General features: G+C 29.1%; 2 protein-coding genes across 4 annotated transcripts; both read right to left on the bottom strand.

The window, feature by feature from the left end:
• Window positions 1-2,009: 2,009 nt before the first annotated feature.
• LOC132946082 (flap endonuclease 1) lies at window positions 2,010-8,561 on the bottom strand. Its single transcript, XM_061015904.1, is given in 9 exon segments — window positions 2,010-2,309; window positions 4,496-4,624; window positions 4,626-4,673; window positions 5,493-5,711; window positions 5,778-5,981; window positions 6,688-6,797; window positions 6,872-7,038; window positions 7,968-8,070; window positions 8,149-8,561. Coding segments are annotated over 9 exon segments (1,143 nt in total). The 5' UTR covers window positions 8,231-8,561; the 3' UTR covers window positions 2,010-2,228.
• A 2,380-nt stretch (window positions 8,562-10,941) lies between these two features.
• On the bottom strand, window positions 10,942-13,869 carry LOC132946081 (zinc finger protein 239-like). 3 transcript variants are annotated; one of them, XM_061015903.1, is made up of 4 exons: window positions 13,392-13,869; window positions 13,161-13,299; window positions 12,633-12,800; window positions 10,942-12,576 (listed from the first exon to the last, which is right to left on the bottom strand). In XM_061015903.1, exons 3-4 carry the CDS (start codon window positions 12,794-12,796, stop codon window positions 11,658-11,660), a joined length of 1,083 nt encoding a protein of 360 aa, XP_060871886.1. In that variant the 5' UTR covers window positions 12,797-12,800; window positions 13,161-13,299; window positions 13,392-13,869; the 3' UTR covers window positions 10,942-11,657. The 3 variants fall into 3 exon arrangements, with proteins under 3 accessions (XP_060871886.1, XP_060871884.1, XP_060871885.1); XM_061015901.1 differs by lacking the exon at window positions 13,161-13,299 and having other exon boundaries at window positions 10,945-12,576; window positions 13,392-13,588; window positions 13,668-13,869; XM_061015902.1 differs by lacking the exon at window positions 13,161-13,299 and having other exon boundaries at window positions 10,946-12,283; window positions 12,368-12,576.
• Between the last annotated feature and the right edge of the window lie 4,232 nt (window positions 13,870-18,101).

The raw sequence follows: 18,101 nt of genomic DNA, 5'->3' as shown, positions 1-18,101 counted from the left end.
TTATTAACGTGTATTTGCCTGTTAGCGCAGTGGCACTTCTATGTATTTTATTACAGAATTTCTAAAGTTCGAACCACGGTTTTGATGGACCAATTTCTTGCAGTTTTTTCTCTTATTTTTCTTATTTATCTGTACGTATTCAAATGTTTGGTTTTTTTTTTATTTATTAGATTTTAGAATGATTAGGTTAGGATTTTGTAATAATTGATTGTATTAATCCGCCGTAGGTCGAATTAAGTAAAAACGACAAACTTGGTATAACGTTGATACTTCAGAGTTAAATTATACACTTACGTACAAACCACACGGGGTTTGTGATCTACCACAGGTATCTGTTAATATACTGCTGTGAATCTCACAGAAAACGCTAGTTGTGATGGCTATACATTAAAATATAATATTATTTACACTTAAAAAGATTGCTTCCACAGTGTGTTACACCCAAAAGGAGTTGAACAATCATAATTTTTTTCCTGGCTAGGTATATATAAGAATAAATTTAACAAAATTGAACAGAAATTATAAATATAAAAATAAAAAAAGTAGGAATTTTATTTTTTTACACAAAAAAACGATGTTTTCAAATAATACAATCTATACAATACATACAATAGTATAGGTTATGATTTTTTTTTAGTTATTTCATCATGTCGCCGGTGAAACTCTTCTGCGGATATCTGCGGATATCTTGTCGTCGTTGTACAGATCTTCGAGTTTTCGTATCTTTTTCCATTTGACCGGATCTCTGTCATGTTCCATCGCGTCGTCTTCGTCGTAGAATACGATATATTCGGTTGCTCCTTTTTCGGCGGCATAGTGTAAGTCGTAAGAATTGATCGCGAATTAAGATATACGGCAAATGTATTTATTTTTAATATAATTTATTTTCTATTCCGACAATCATAGGAAAATCAAAATTGTAACAAAAAGATTACGCATCGGTTGAAGACGCCGGCATGGACAGGTAACCGCCAACCAGTTGCATATTATAAACAATAATATAGAACAACGATGAGATAACGACTTCGCTATCAATTATCTGCTAGTTGTTATCAGTTATCAGATTCTGTTCTGAATTTTAAATGTTTTAGTCTTTTAACTTTGAAATTATATTTCCAAAAAAATATATAAATGAAAACGTTAGGTTTTTCAGAGAAATTGGGAATACGTTGACATCAGGTAAAACTTAACATGTATGGATGACATCAAACATTTGGGTTTCTGAATTTGGGGAGTTAAATTTTACTCATTGGATCTATCGCTCCAGTATTCCGAATGGCTATTGAATGTGTGCTCGTAATGTCTTTTACTTAAATATTATAACAAGTATCTATTAAAATAAATAATTATTTTAATTTAGTAAAAAGTTTGTATGCCAACATAGTAATTTAAAAAAACCAGATATTAATAAAAAAAGATTATCCAAAAATGCGAATTGCCCAGCTACAATTGATATAACAATAAAACTTAATACCACTGCAACTAAAAAAAATACCCATTTATAAAGGTGGTATAAGCAGTATCATGGCTTAAATATACAAAGTTATTGCAATAGTACCCCCAGTATATAATATTATCACGGAATTAAAATGACAGCATAAGGGGACGACCTATACTGATATGGACTGTACCCATTTTATTTTTTGTTTGATAAGAATGTGGGCTATATGCAATAACCTTGTATATTTAAACCATGAGCAATATATTACATAGGTATTCTATTTTGTTCAAATGTTTTCAAACCACTTGAATGAATATAATTTTTAGTTTTTATAACCATTTTTCGATTTCACATGTCAACTCATAGATATAAATGATATAATGGATCAATTTGCTTTTATTAAAAAAATGCAGATGAGATTAGTGCTGAATAGATGTTTGATAGTTGATATAATATAATCTATTACTTACCTGATATTTAAACCCGCTAAATAGTGTGTAAATAAAAAAAGTTAATAAAAATAAAATGTTGGGTTTATGTGCCAAATGGCAAAACTTCAATAAAAATATACAATAGAAAAAGAGATATTTTATTGCCAAAAAAAAACCTTTTACAAGTTAGATATTAAGAGTAAACTTGAGTAATTTTAAACTAAAAATATGTTGACCTTATAGAAATTAGCAAAATTTATAAATCTCTAGTCTAAATCAAATATTGAATTATGCATTATTCAATTATAAAAAAATTAACTAAAAATAGATTAATAAATTAATGAAATTCAAGTAATTTATTTTGCTCTACCCCGTTTGCTGTAATTTCCCTTCTTTGCTTTCTTGCTGGCTTCTGCTGCTGCTTTTGCTTCCTCAGCCTGAATATAAAAAATGCAATTGTATAGTTATTTATTAGATATTAGATAATAATATTTTATATTAATTAATTAATTTTTTTTACAATTTTGCCATGCATAAAAAATAAAATAAAAATTGTACAATTATATTAGTATATTCTGTTTCATGTAATAGACAAGAGTAACTTTGGGCTGCAGCCATCGGCGCACAGCGGTGGCTAACGCACTCTGTTTGCGTCATATTATAATTCCAACAACAAGCTTGTTTATTGTAAATACCAACACAGTAAAATAATTTTTTTGCTGTGACCCGATCATTGGATACAATAGCTGACTAAAAATATTGATATTGAGAAGTGTGAACTGACCAGACCGGATAAAAATCTTATGAGAAAGAATACACTGTATATTATATTTTTCAAAGACAAAAATTTGATTCTTCTGTGCATCTTCATGTGATACTAAGCCATAGAACTGGTCTCAATGGCAGAGTGTAGCGTGTGGATGCACTGAATCAGTGAGTTCTTTCGCTGGACAGAGTATGGTTATTACTTTGGTACTTCCAGGTTTTTTTGACTACCTAAATATTTCCCAGACTACCTTGTATAACCACGATAATATGCTATATACTTATAAATACATTAAATTTTGATTTCAATCAGTTCATTTTTTAATTTAGTAAATTCCATGACAGATAAAGTTGGTAAAATTGAAGATAGGTACAAATGAATGAATCCTTAAAGTACATTCAAATAGGAAACACCAAGTGGATGTCACTCTGCTGTACAGTTGGTTACAAGTGGGTCACTATAATGGATGGTGTTAAATTTGAATTCAATGATATAATATCATTGTATAAGAAAAGCGATTCTGAGCAATGACACTCAGCATATTATATTATTACCAAGTATATTCGATAATATTATTGTAAATAAAGTAATTTATATACAACCAATTTACGCGGAACATTGTTTTAAATTTTCAATCTTTAAGATATAAAAGTTGACCCTTTTATACATTTTTAACTACAAAATAATATTATTAAGTTTTAAATTTGATGCATTTTTACAAAATTCGAACTTTAAATACATATAAAAAGAAAATTGTGCATATGTATTTTTAATATTTTTTTACCGCTATTGTGACAATATATCAGGAGTCTTGTATTAAATTTTTCACACAATTTTACCAAACAAATAAAATTTTATTGACAGTATTATAAAAAAAAACTAAACAAATTTAAAACTGACAATGTCCATAAACAGCTCAAAAGAGTCATATTTTTATGGTGTAAGAAACTGAAAATATAAACATTCACCTGACATTTTCATGTACTTACAGAGATTCGTTTTTGAATTACAACAAAATAACAAAATCACTACATGAGAAATTAAGTAAATATCCAATCTTGAAGAAATATGAACTTCGAACGCTCATAAAGTTTTTTTTTATTTGCTTGTAGACTTTTTTTATGAATTTCTAACACAAAATAATTTGCACATTTTCGTGATTTTTACGTATTTTGTCAATATAAAAGCTTATAAAAAAAAATTTTTAAAATTTTTTATCTATTTTTGAAACAATATATTAGGAGCCTTAATTAAATTTTCAAGCTTTTTTACCCAACAAATTTTATTGATGTTTATAGAATAAAAAACTAAAAAACTTGGAAACTGAAAATGTCCGTAAACAGCTCAAAATAAAATCAAAATATTTTGAAAATATTATGGTGTATAGAAAATGCTAATATGCACATGCAGTAAAAATTGCATGCACTACGGTTATTTTTTTAGTGTTACACACAAAATCCAAAATCAATTTTGCGTAAAAATTCCCGTTTTTTCCTTTTTTTGAGCCAATGCAATGGGACCTATATACTTAATATTTATATATACGACAATACAAAATTCAAAATGATTAAATTCTTATATTTTATTTTACAATTGTTTTATAATTTTATTTATGGTAATGGTAAAATCCGAGCCCCCCCCATATATACATTGTGAGGCCCAGGCGGTGCTTTGCACCAACAGTACTGGTAATCTGTATATCTTAAATCGTGATTACTAGTTAATAATTATTGATTAAGTTAATACATAGAATATAATTTTATATAACACAAATTAGAACATTATTTTAAATAAAACTCTTTAAACACTATGATATAACAATTAACGTTGTTGCAATAAATAAGTAAATTAACTTACTTTACGCTTATTTGGTGTTGAAGAAAATGAAAAAAATGAATCCAACCTGCCTTGAGTTGTACCAGATCGTGCTTTGATTAACTTTTTAGCTCCATTCCTTACTCTATCTTCATTGAATCCTCTATTACCCACATAAAAATTTTACCAAGCCTTCTTCATCTGGATCCATCCATTTTAACTAAAACATTCATTCTAGTGTAAATATAGTGACAATTCCTTATTAATAAATTTTATGAGAAACAAAAATAATATTTGTTTAAACAGCGTGTGATCTATAGGACATCTATAATAATGCACTCATTTTAAAAACTATTAAAAATATTTCTTTGAAATAATTTTAAATCATTTATTAACATTTTTCTAAAAAACCATATTTTTTACTATTTTTTAATTACATGCATTTGTCCTTATTCTAAACCAGAATATCTTTTAGGTACTAGGTTATCAAATTTTGGATTTGATGAATAGTTTACGAGTATAACTTATAAGTATTTAAAGTTTATATAAGTGGAGTTGAGTGGTGGGTTCTATAAAATGTTGGGAGTCTTAAGGTTCTATATTGCACTCTAGTACATCCTATCTTTGAATATCTCTCTATCGCATGCCTCTGTAATAAGATTGAAAGAGTTAAAAAACAAATCCTACGTGCGATTGCGTATCAACTTGGTCTTAGACACGAATACACCCTGGCTTGAAATTTCCTCAATCTCCTTAGTCTTGCTGATCGCAGACATACCACAAATCTTGGACATCTATCATACTTCCTAACTGGTGAAATTGACGCTCCATAACTTCTAGCTCTATTATTTTTCAATGACCCTTCTCAATTCACCCGCTCACATGTCCGCTAATTTTTTTGCTTATGCATACCTCAAACCACGATTCTACTTTTTCACTTTCGTTAGTATATTTTGTGTAAATGAATCTGTTCATCAATATATATATTTTAACCTTATTATTTTTTGGGCTTGTCCCGTACTAAGAAAAAATATATTACATCTATAGTTTCAGGATCTGTTATTTCTGGTTCAATGAATAATCTTCGAGCTTCCTTATATGGCCAATCTTCAGGTACTTGATATTTTTTGGTATCTAAATTTTCAATTATGTTTTCCAATGATCTATATTGTCGCATTAGCTCAATAGCTCGTTTTGGTCCAACCCCTTTAATACTGTTACAGTAATCACATCCTAATAGTATACACAGATCTATGAACTAAAAATATAAATAATTTATAACATACACTTATTCTTGAATTAATAATACTAAAAGTAAAATTACTTCATCTCTAGACATTTCCATTGTTTCCAATACTGAATCTAATTGAAACTCTTGAATTGGCATTTTTCTGGCTTCGCTGAATGTCATATGACGTAATAATACAGGAGAACCAAATGTCAAAGCGTCCATATCCTCAGTAGCAGTGGCGTACACTTTACCAGCTTTTACCATAGCAGCACATTGGGCTTCAGCTTCACATGGAGCCTATAAGATAAATAATTTCACATTGATATTTGTTAACTAGATCTTAAACAAGACACAATATTATTTGATTTACTACAAAACTCTTTATATTATACCTAAAGCAATTATTATTCAAATTACAAATTTGTATAACTGCAGGTATAGGAAGATTTAACTTAGCCGGAATTAATAACAAAATTCTGTTCAACTTTTAAATTAAATAAGGTAATGTAGGTAATAAAGAAGGGTACAATTGTCAGTGCTGTCTTCTAACTGTAAAATTCAGAATTCTAGTCTTAGTTCTAACTTAATGTAATATAATAGGAATATTATGTTTGTGTAAACTAACTAATTAAAATAATATATGGAAAAAAAACCTTAACTATTCCTACTAGAATAAAATTAAATACATTAAAGTTATTATAACTATAAAAACTAATTTATAATATTATAAATAATAAACATTTGAAATAATAAAAATATGATGGATCACTATCACAATTTAAAAAAACATCAAATACATAATTGTATAAAAATAGGTTTCCAGTGTTTGTTGCCGGCCAAGGCAGTTCATATACATAATGCTATTGATAATATGAGTAGGTTCATGACATAATCGTGGACCTGAACCAAAATTGGATGTATCTACCATCTTGATTATAATTGCTAAGTGTCTATCAGTAGTGGTCTATAGATATTAGATAATGTATACAAATATGAGACATACTTCTACAAAAGGAACTCCCATTAGTTTTAGTAATTCTTTGCATTCAGTCGTATGAGTTGATGTTACTTTTACCAATCGTTTACTGAATTTGTCAATTCCAGTAGCATCACCTAGAAAACAATAAATCAAAATTAGATATAAATAGTTTATAATCAAGTCTAATAGGTATAGTATGTAACAATACCGGCTTCTTCTGCTTTTTCTAATGATTTTTGTGCTTCTTGCCTCCTATCAGCTCGTTTTTCTAATTCTGATGATTTCATTTGAGGAGGTTTACCATCAAATACATATACTGGTTTAATACCATTTTCCAAAAGTCTTATTGTACGATAGAATGTACCCATAATATGACTGGGACAAAAACATACACATATTAATTGATTTTAATGTACATTATATTGTTTAACGTTAAAAAAATACCAATAAGAAATGCCGGGAAGCGATAGAGAAACAACATATGGCCCGGTTTAACTATGTAAAAAGTAACAACAAAAACCCAAAAATAATATAGGTATGAAATAGACAGAAAAAATTGCAAGAGAATAATACAAAGAGAGAAAAGGAACTTCTTACACAATATGCTACAAGAAGCTGAAATAGATCGTTGGCTAGGTAGAATAAGGAACTTCTTTAGAATCATCAGGCAATATAAATCATTCAACCCATTCTTGAAAGCTAGTGAAGACGTAGTCTTTGAAAAAGTTAACGAGTTTCAGTACTTAGGAGCCATGCTGAATGAAAAGAATGATTGGAGTAAGAATAACTAAGGCTGAAAGGGCAGCATTTGCACTAAGTTCCTGAAATTAAAATTAATTTCAAAGAAAACAAAGGCAAGGTTGTATACGGCGATAATAAGACCCACATTAACTTATGGATGCAAAACCTGGACAACCATTAGTATTACAGAAAGGAGATTAAGGATGTTTGAGATCAAAATATAGAGAATAATTTACGGTCCTGTCTATGATAACAAACCAGATGTGTGGAGAAGAAAATTTAATCAGGAACTACAGGATGAGCTGGGATTGGCACCAGTTAGTAGCTTCATAAGTGGCCAGCGGTTACAATTGCTTGGCCACGTAATGAGCAGAAATAAGGAAAAGACGGTTAGCGCGGTACTGGAATGGAGGAATAAGAAGAAGCTTTGCGGACGCCTAGATAGAGATGGATGGATACAATGGAAGATGATCTCAATAAAATAGGAGTACGAGATTGGAAAACAATAGTTCATAACAGGGGAAAGCGGAGGCAGATCGTGAAGAAATAGATTAATAAAATACCTAGTAGTTTCACCATCAGCGCTTGTCAGTTGTGCTCCCTCACTGCGGACTGCGATCAAAAACTGATAAAGACTCATAGAAGCGTCAATCGCAATTTTCCGGCCTGAAATCAAATATGAGGTAAATGCCTAGTGTTGCAATAACTTTGAAATTTGTATTACATATAGGTAAAGTAACTTACCAAAATGATTTTTAATTTCATTTTCTTTAATGGCATTTGGAGCAAAGTCTGCTATAAGTTTCGCTAAACCGGTAATACCCATAACGAAATTGTTTAAAACTTATTTTTCTTTTCAACAAAAATGTGGTTATTTCAGTTATTTGATCAGCATTCGATTTAGTACTCAAGTGACAATGATATCATTGGTGAAAACACAGTAATTAATTCTTGAATCGTAAATGGACTATTCCAAAACTTGAAACACAAGAAACAGTAATAAGTGTTACACTACAAAAGTATTACAGTTCTGCTTCTGAGATTTGACTTCCTGATACATGAGTACCGCCAAACCGGGGTGGCTGAGTTCACTAGTAAATAAAAAAAATTGACAATAAAATACACACAAACATTTTAGCGGTAAAAATACAAAAACCAGATTAAAGATTAACAATTTTTGAGGTTATATCATAGGGCATTGATAATAACCACGGTTTAAGGTAGACTATCTATCTTAAACCGTGATAATAACTTTTAGATATACCGATAAAAAACGTTAACAAGGGTTTTTGTATCGCGTATTCAAGGCGTATCAATACACCTCGCGCGTATGGCGTATTATATACACAATTATGCACTCGTATTTTTTTTTTGGTGCCGTTTTCCTAAAAACAATTTTATAAATGAAAATAAAACAAATCAGTTAAAATAACTAACGTCAATCCAAAAAAAATGATTGTTGGAAAATTGGAAATTCAAAATTATAATTTATCTTATATCTTATCAGTTACGTACTGTTCATCATATCATTGGGAAAAATATGCGACAAGTCGCCTGCGCATATGCAGAAAGGTACGCATAAGACATAACTGGTGACTCGTCGCTAACATGTACATCAAAATATTGAGCTGTGGCTTCATCCATTGTATATATTTTGTTTATGATCTAAGTAAAAACCAAAGGAATAAAAACACGGCTATATAAATAATTAGACTAGTGGCATAGATATATACATAGACTTTCTATAAGTCTATGGATATTATGTACATCAACTATATAGATAGCTGTCTTTATAGTTTATACTACTGTAGCAGTAAGTTGTGACAAATGCTGAAGTCGGCCGCCATTCATAAGCAGGCAATATTTACATTTATTTTAGTATAAACTATACATTGTGTATAATATTAGTATTTAATATAATTGCGCCTTCGGAAATACTACGGTGTAGATACGTATTGCCATCGAAATGATATAACATGTTCTAAAATACATCGTATTTTCAAGCTATAGCATTCTGAAATTCAGCGCATCGAATGCGTTGATGCATCGGAACATTGTAGCACAGAATAGATGAAATAAATTATTATTATTATTATTATGATCGTAGTTTGAATCATAACTAATACCCGATTGTCTCATGGATATGCTCTTAAAATCAGTGAAAGGCCCGTCATCACTAACGAATAAATGAATGTGTTACTGTATTTCCATCAAGAATTGCAGCGTTGCATTACCAAAGGCGCAATCATTTTGTAAATGACGGCCGATCTCGATGATAATTAGGAGACGGCTATATACATAGCTATATAGTACAGAATAGATGAAATTTCATCTATTCTGTGTACGTAGACTTGTCTATGGCTATATTAATATAGTTGTTGTATGTATATGACTATAAAGTGGTAGCTAGTGAGAAAAAGCACCTAAAAGATAATACCTATTATAGTATTATTATTATATTATTGTAAATTATAATTTATAATAAATAATAACTATTAACTAATGAGTACATTAATGTTAATAATAAATAATAATAGTTTTTATAATTTTAGTATACCTGCAGTATCAACCTACCTAACCAATGTTATTCAGTTAACTACAATCAACTTTTTCCTTGTATTATATTGTACATCATTAATTTCCCTGACACACACTAATAATTATAGTAAGTCCCATTATTTATAATATATTATAATCAATGGTAGATAATACTTACTTATTATTGTCATATTATATATAAATACTAAATAATAGTAGATATATTTATTAATTTTACAAATCACAAAAATGTCAATATTTTTATCTTTATTCTGGTAGGTAGTAGTTTTTTTCTAAATAGTAAATTAATAATGGGTATATTTATAATATAATCAATTATATTGTTGTGTACAGCAAGCTAATGAGGATATTTAATTTGTATTAATGCTTAAATACAGTTGTTTCTGTATTTCTGGTGCGACCACAATGTTTTCAAGGGGACCCATACTTGTTAGAACTTTATGAAATGTTTTTAATACTATTTGGGTAGTAACCCACCCATTGGTATGGCCGAAGGGGTCAGGACCTGGGGACCACCTTCTCATTGGGTATGGTCAAATTGCACTTGGGCTTAAAAATGGTAATGGTCGAACTGCACTCACCGGGGGGGGGGGGGGAGTTACACCTTTTAGTGATTCATTTCTTATAATTATAAAAATAATCAGTATTGATCATTAGTTAAATACATCTATCACATAAAACTAATTTTGAAAATGTGTGGAGAAATGGCCTTTTCAAAATGACAGATTCAATTGTATAATTCTAAATAACCAATTATAGTTATTAAATATAAAATGTGATTCTAATAAATCTTATATTTAGTAAAGATAATGTATAATAAAATACATTCATACAGCTTAAAAAATATTTTAGTCTTTAGATATTATGTGATGAAAATCTAGTCAAATTAGTACGCAAGGAGTTGGTATCAAAGGAGTATATAAAACCATGATTTAGAATTTGAATTTGTTTAATTTAAATAAAAAAGCAAAATACTAGAAAAATGCTAAGAATGGAGAAATAAAAGCATAACTTTTAAATCATTTTTTCTAAACAATAACGTTAATGAAAATAATAACATTTCAATGGGCAATCAATTCAATTTATCATTAGTATTGATATTAATATTTTGTAAACAAATTGTATCAATGTGATTTGGTATACAGATTAGTTATTTTATTTACAGAACATTTGAGAACAATAATTTCATAATTAATATTATGAATAATGAAACATTGACTACATTTCAAATTTGATTCTCAAAATAATTCTTATTTTACATAATACAATGTTAAAATGAAAATAATATTATGTTCATCAAAATAAGTAAAATTACTAATATACTATAAATTAATTAATACCAGTTACAATTTGTAGAGAACAAATAAAATAACTATACCTATGAAATAAAATCTTTATATTTATGTATTAATATAATTAAAAATAAATTGAGTCAAAATGACTAATAAAAAAAGCCAAGTTATAGAAAAGCCATAAAATATTGATTCTGTACATATTACAAATAGGAAAAAATGTTATTTAAAATATTAGTATTTATAACACTATGTATGTACAGTGTATAGGAAAGAAGGTTTTTATAGAACTAATAATATATTTACCGAACTAAAAAGTAGGCATTTAAATAATAACCTAATAAGTAATTAGTTTCTTTTGGCTAAAATGTATTTGAGCTACATTAGATTTAAATAGAAACATCAGCCATTAACCATGTGGGTTTTTTGATGATATTTGAAGTGACTTGAGCTTGTGAAAGATTTTAAGCAAATTTCACATTTGAATGGTCTATGGCCAGTATGTGTACGGTAATGAACAACTAGTCCACCAGCGCTAGAAAATAATTTATCACATACATCACACTTCAATGTTTTTTTATCATTTGAAATCACATGCGATTTTTGGTGGTATTTGAAATGACTGGAACTGGTAAATGACTTGAAGCAAACTTCACATTTGAATGGACGATCACCAGTATGCATTCTGTAATGAACTACAAGGCCACCTGAACTGGAGAACAATTTGCTACAAACATCACATTTCAAGGTTTTTTTTGTAATCAACTGCGAATGAGACTTCTGATGATACTTGCAGTGACTGGAACTAGTAAATGTTTTAAAACACACATCACACTTAAATGGCCGGTCACCAGTGTGAGAACGGTAGTGAACAGTCAGCCCACCAATGCTGGAGAACAGCTTGTCACATACATCACACTTCAACGGTTTTGTATCTTGCAAAAAGTGATGAGTTCTCTGATGGTATAAGATACCATTAGCACAAGAATATTCTTTGTTGCACACATGACATTTAAATGGCTTATCCCCTGAATGTACACGCATGTGGTAATTGTAATGACTTGAATTTGAGAAAGTTTTATTACATAAATCACATTTGAAAGGTTTGTTACCTGTATGTGTTCTGTAATGGACAGTCAAACCACCAGAACTAGAGAAGGATTTTTTGCACACATCGCATTTAAATGGTTTGGCTTTAACCTCGGCTTTTTTCAACCCAAACTCATGCAAATGCTTTTTGGTATCTAAATTTTGACCCATTTCCTTAGGTGTAGAGAATTGTCCATTTAACAATGGGCTACTTCTATGACTGAAATCAAAACTATTCATCATAATTAGTTAATAGCTAAACAAAAATATAGTTTATTTGAATCTTACTGGGGAGGTCTGAATAAGTCATTTCTATTAAATCGAAATGCTGGACTGATTTCTATTTCACTCTCAAATAGACTACTGTTGAACATTTCTCTATCAAATCTGATAGTTAATCGAGCACTGGAATTTAATTCATAGGCACTAGCTGGTAGACCAAATGTTGGCATGTGACTGTAACAAGAAAATGTTTGTGGTTAATATTTTTTTTAAAAAATAATTGTTATTAAAGTATACAATTTTTAATGTACTCTTCATACCAGAATTCCCTAGTTAAAATGATGAATAATTGTTATTTCAAATTAATTATAATAGTAAAACGTATTATAACTATGTTAACAATTCTAAATAATACATATTATTATGATAAAACCCTAATGCCGTGTTGCACAAAAAATTTACCAATCATGGATTACTAAATCTTGTTTAAGGGACAATTAGCTCACTTTGATTCAATAAATATCAAGTGATTGTTTGCGCAACCCGGCATAACAATAACTAATTGATAATAGACAGTATAAATTATTTTCTGACCTCTAAACAACACTTTGAAGGACTAAAGGTCCCCACACACTGCAGCGGTGGCATTGTCTTGGCTTAATCCCCGAGGTGAGCGGTGAAATTTGTTCCTGCAGCAATTCTCCACCACCGCTGACGTGTGTGGACCTTTAGTCTTATTGAAAGATAAATAAAAATACAATAATGGTAGGTACCTTCTATCATCAGTAAGTCACAATTTGTATATGCTGAATACATAATTTTTACCTTATATTGTTGATCAGGGCCCCTTGGCTTGCAGAACGATCATGTTTGATGTTCTCCACGGCATCAATAACTCGCGCTGACGACACTGGATGATTGGTTTCCATATTCAGAGCTGATCGATTTAATAACAGAATTCCATTATAAAAATGTAGAACACATGAAATGTATGCTTCATTGATAGACAACACCAACACTGCCTATAATACAGACGAATATCGCATAGTCCTTGTCAATGAATGCTACAACACAATCACATAGGTATTATGACAAACGTACTCAGAACATAGGTATTATTACACTGAATATAAAAAAAGAAAAATGGTTACTCGCGAATGAAAACTTATTATTTATTTTACTTAAAAAGATTACGCCAATGAACTAATGAAGACAGTTTTGAATTTTGTGTTAAATTCGCGTGCAGGTATCGTATTAATGTATTATTCATATTATCGTAATTGTATCGTATATAAACAATAAAACCGACACAGCGCAATTTATTTTGATAAGAACCGAGTCACTGAGCCAGGCGTTCCGTTGATATTGTAGTAGTTGAAACTGGTAACCATGAGTTTATGAATAATAATAATTAAGACCTATCTGTCTATACTATTATTATAATTATAAATTAATATTATAATATTAAAAAAATTATTGTGCGTTTGTTGGTAGGTACCAACTCGATAATCTCGGAAACCACAAAACTTATCGAAGCCACATTCACATAATCACTATTATTAGGTTCAGTTGGTGCTACCATTGGTTTTTGTTTTGGTAAGGTGCCGCCGCCGCCAAAAAAATTCTTTTCGGGCTATACAATTTTTGCCAGTGGCTTTCCCGGGATTTGTTAATGTGGGGGGGGGGGGGGGGGTCGGGCTGAACCAAGTAAATCAGAATTTGATATCCGTTTCCTTGTACCTTTATTCCAAAAAAAAAAATCATTTAAGAGGTAAACTGCATTCGATCGATTTTTTTCCAAAATGTGTCTTTTTGCATGCTTAGTTTTATGGTATTTTCAAAAAAAGTTGCTCAAACTTAATTTGGAAATTATGGTCTAAAAACGTAAAAATGCACAATTTTTCGTAAAATCGTGTTTTTGGGAATGTTAGTATATATTTATATGCTCAACAGTTTTATGAAATCAAAATTTTCATATCGTTCTTTTATATATAAAATAATTTGAAATTTTTCCTGATTTTGATGAATTTTTTCTACATTTTAACTTAAAATAATTATAAAATAATAATTGTGGCTGCGTATCTTTAATACTATTGAACTGCCATTATAAAAACTTATACAATGATGAACCTTATTATATAAAGATTTCATGTCTTTTGACTAAGCAAAGAATTTTTATCGACAACAATTAAAAATAGGTGGGTAAGTGTATGTCGCTCTGCTGTACAGTAGGTTACAAGTGGGTCACTGTAATGGATGGTATTAAATTTGAATTCAATGATATAATATCATTGTACAAGAAAAACTATTTTGAGCGATAACGGTCAGTCAGCCTATGATATTACTAAGTATATTTGATGATATTATTGTGAATAAAGTAATTTATATATTTACCTATTTACGTGGACCCTTGTTTTAAATTTTCAATCTTTAGCTATAAAAGTTGAACATTTTATACATTTTTAACTACAAAATAATAATTAAATTTTAAATTTGATAAATTTTTTCAAAATTCAAACTTTAAATGCTTATATAAAAAAAATGTGCCTATGTACTTTTAATATTTTTAACTGCTATTGTAACAATATATCAGGAGCCTTGCATTAAATTTTCACGCATTTGACGTCCAACAAATAAAATTTTGTTAGAAAAAAAAACTAAAAAAATTGAAAACTGACAATGTCCGTATAAACAGCTCAAAAAGAGTCAAAATATTTTCAAAGTTTTATGGTGTATAGAAAATGAAAATATAAACATTCAGTAAAATTTTCATGTATATACGTTCATTTGTTTTAAAGTTGCGCCAATAACCAATATCGATTTTGTCGAAAACCGTTTTTTGAAATGTTTACTTTTGACTCTCCAAAGTACCAACTAGATTCACATTCCTATCAGAAAAGTTACTGTTGAAAAAAATCCAAGCATATTTACTGTCCTAAAAGATGATGACAGACACAAATATAAAAAAAAAAACACACATCATTATAAAATCAATACATTCATCGCTTCGCTTAGAATCTAAAAAAAAAACACACATCTTTGTAAAACTAATACATTTCTTCAATCTAAAAAAGGTTGCTAAGTGGGTACCACTATCTGCTGTAGGTACTTTAGGTGTCGACGTATTGTAAAGGTGACAACTGCAGTAGAATATAATAATACTCTTTTTAAACTTGTTAAAATTATTAATTATTAATTACTGACTTTAGGCTACAACTGTCAATAGTTGAAACACTTGCATGAAGCTTGATTATAGATTTATAAATCAGCCAACGTGATTCCATCGTGAGATACAATAAATGACTGCGATTTTTCTTCGATTGGAGTATCGAGTTTATTTTTCTGCAGTGGCATTGTAAGAAAATATATTATAACAATAACAAAATATTCGACAAAATAAAATAAACGGACTCTATATTCAACGGCATGCAGAAACGTTATTGCAATCGTCTGTCAGTCAGCAGCTGAGCAGCCTATATATTACAATAATAGTCTAAGTATATTTTATGATATTATTGCTATTAAAATTTTCCGGCGTATAGAAAATGTTAATATAAACATTGAAAATTTCAAGCATCTACGGTTACTCGTTTTTCAGTTACGTCAAAATCAATTGAATCACTTCGCTAGTCCGCTTATAGAATCTAAAACGTATAATCACGAAATACTTATAGGTACGTAAGCAGTTATAAATATAGGCCTATTCTTTGCTCAAGACCGTTTTTCATGTGCAATTTTATTCAAATTTAACACATACATTAGTACATTACCTTTACCAACTGTGACTTATTCAATGATGAGGTACACGGTCACCTATACTATATATATCAGTGGTTACCTACTTTCCTCCATTTTTATTAGTTATTAGTAATTTATTACATAAAACATAATAACTTTAGTAAATTATATAAGTTATAACATTCAAATGATGGTATATATATTTTTTTAGAACTACCTACTGTAGTATAAAACTATTAATTATTACGAAATATTTGTGTGGTTAAATTTTTTTATACGTTCCCACTATCCCACTATATTCAATTCAAATATAAATCATTTAAAAATATTTTTAATAGAATTTTTTTTGCTTGTATGAGTTGAGTAAATAATGAAACCACCGGATGTTGTATAAGGTTATGGTTGACATTTGATATGTATGGCAACGACCCAGCTGGCGTTAGGTTTTGACTTCTAAATTATAACAAAAATGAATTTATTAAAACATAAAACCTACCTACAAAATTATATTCTACAGGCGCCATTCGAATTTGCGCAAATATCAATAAACTGCCACGATTACTTATACATATTAGACAATTACACTTCTTAACCTTCAAATCCATTATTATGGACGAACATATTAATTGTATTCTATATTGTTAAATGTTAGGTATTAGAAAATTGTTATAAGTATCCTTATATTATATGATCAGATGTCATGTAGGTATGTTTTATACCGTTGCCATTTTCCGTATAGGTACTTACTACTTACTTAGTAATTAAAAGAAAATAATTTTAATTTTAGATTCTGATCGGAACAATTATGAATGCAATGATTTTACAAAAATTTGTTTTTTTTAAATTTAAATTTAAAATTATTTTTCATAAAATAATCACCAGTCGGAGTAATAAAAATGATTTGTTTTACATCTTAAATATCTTTTATGGTAGGAAAGTGAATCTAGTTGGTACTTTACGCAAAAAATAGTAAAAATTGAGAATTTGTACGCAACACCTGCAGTAGTTTTTGACAAAATCGATTTTCTTATCTTGTCGTAATTATTTAAAAAAGAAGAATCTAGATAAACATTATCAAGACTATTCAAAATGCTATTAATAGAAATTGTTTGCTTTTTATTTTTCATTATTTTTCTGCTTAATATGTTGATGAACAATTTTTCGCTTCTTAAAAAGATTGAAATTTAGTTTAAAACAATAGGTTTCTCATTGTTATTACTAAACTAAAAAAAAAGGTGGGCAAGTGGGTGTCGCTCTGTTGTACAGTAGTTTACAAGTGGGTCGCTGTAAAGGATGGTATTACATTTGAATTCAATGATATAATATCATTGCATACGAAAAACGATTCTGAGCGAAGACCTATGATATATTACGAAGTATATATTTGATGATATTATTATTTTTTTTTTTATTAACAAAAACAGTCCGCGGCAGCTAAGGCCATTGGACGTAACAATAATGCTTTACATAATGTAGATATTAAGATACATAGATTAGATTATAAATTATAGTAAAGTTAATAAAGGTTAGGTTACATAAGATAAGAGAGATAGAAAAAAAAATTAAAATAATTATATAATATAATATAGAAGACGTGGAAGACTTATTGGAAAAACACATCATTATTGTTCGATCATTCGTTATATCGCAAGTGCAACAATGCAACCAGTACCTATGTGGATAAAAAATAATTGGTCATAAATGTGATTATTTGAAGGTGTTATACAAACATTAAAACATATGTTTCAAAAAGTTGATTTGATGATTTTGACTATGGTAAAAATGCAAAAAATCGTT

Source organism: Metopolophium dirhodum, chromosome 6 (assembly GCF_019925205.1).
Source record: "Metopolophium dirhodum isolate CAU chromosome 6, ASM1992520v1, whole genome shotgun sequence".
Classification (NCBI taxonomy): Eukaryota; Metazoa; Arthropoda; class Insecta; order Hemiptera; family Aphididae; genus Metopolophium; species Metopolophium dirhodum.
This window is presented reverse-complemented; position numbering and strand designations above follow the sequence as displayed.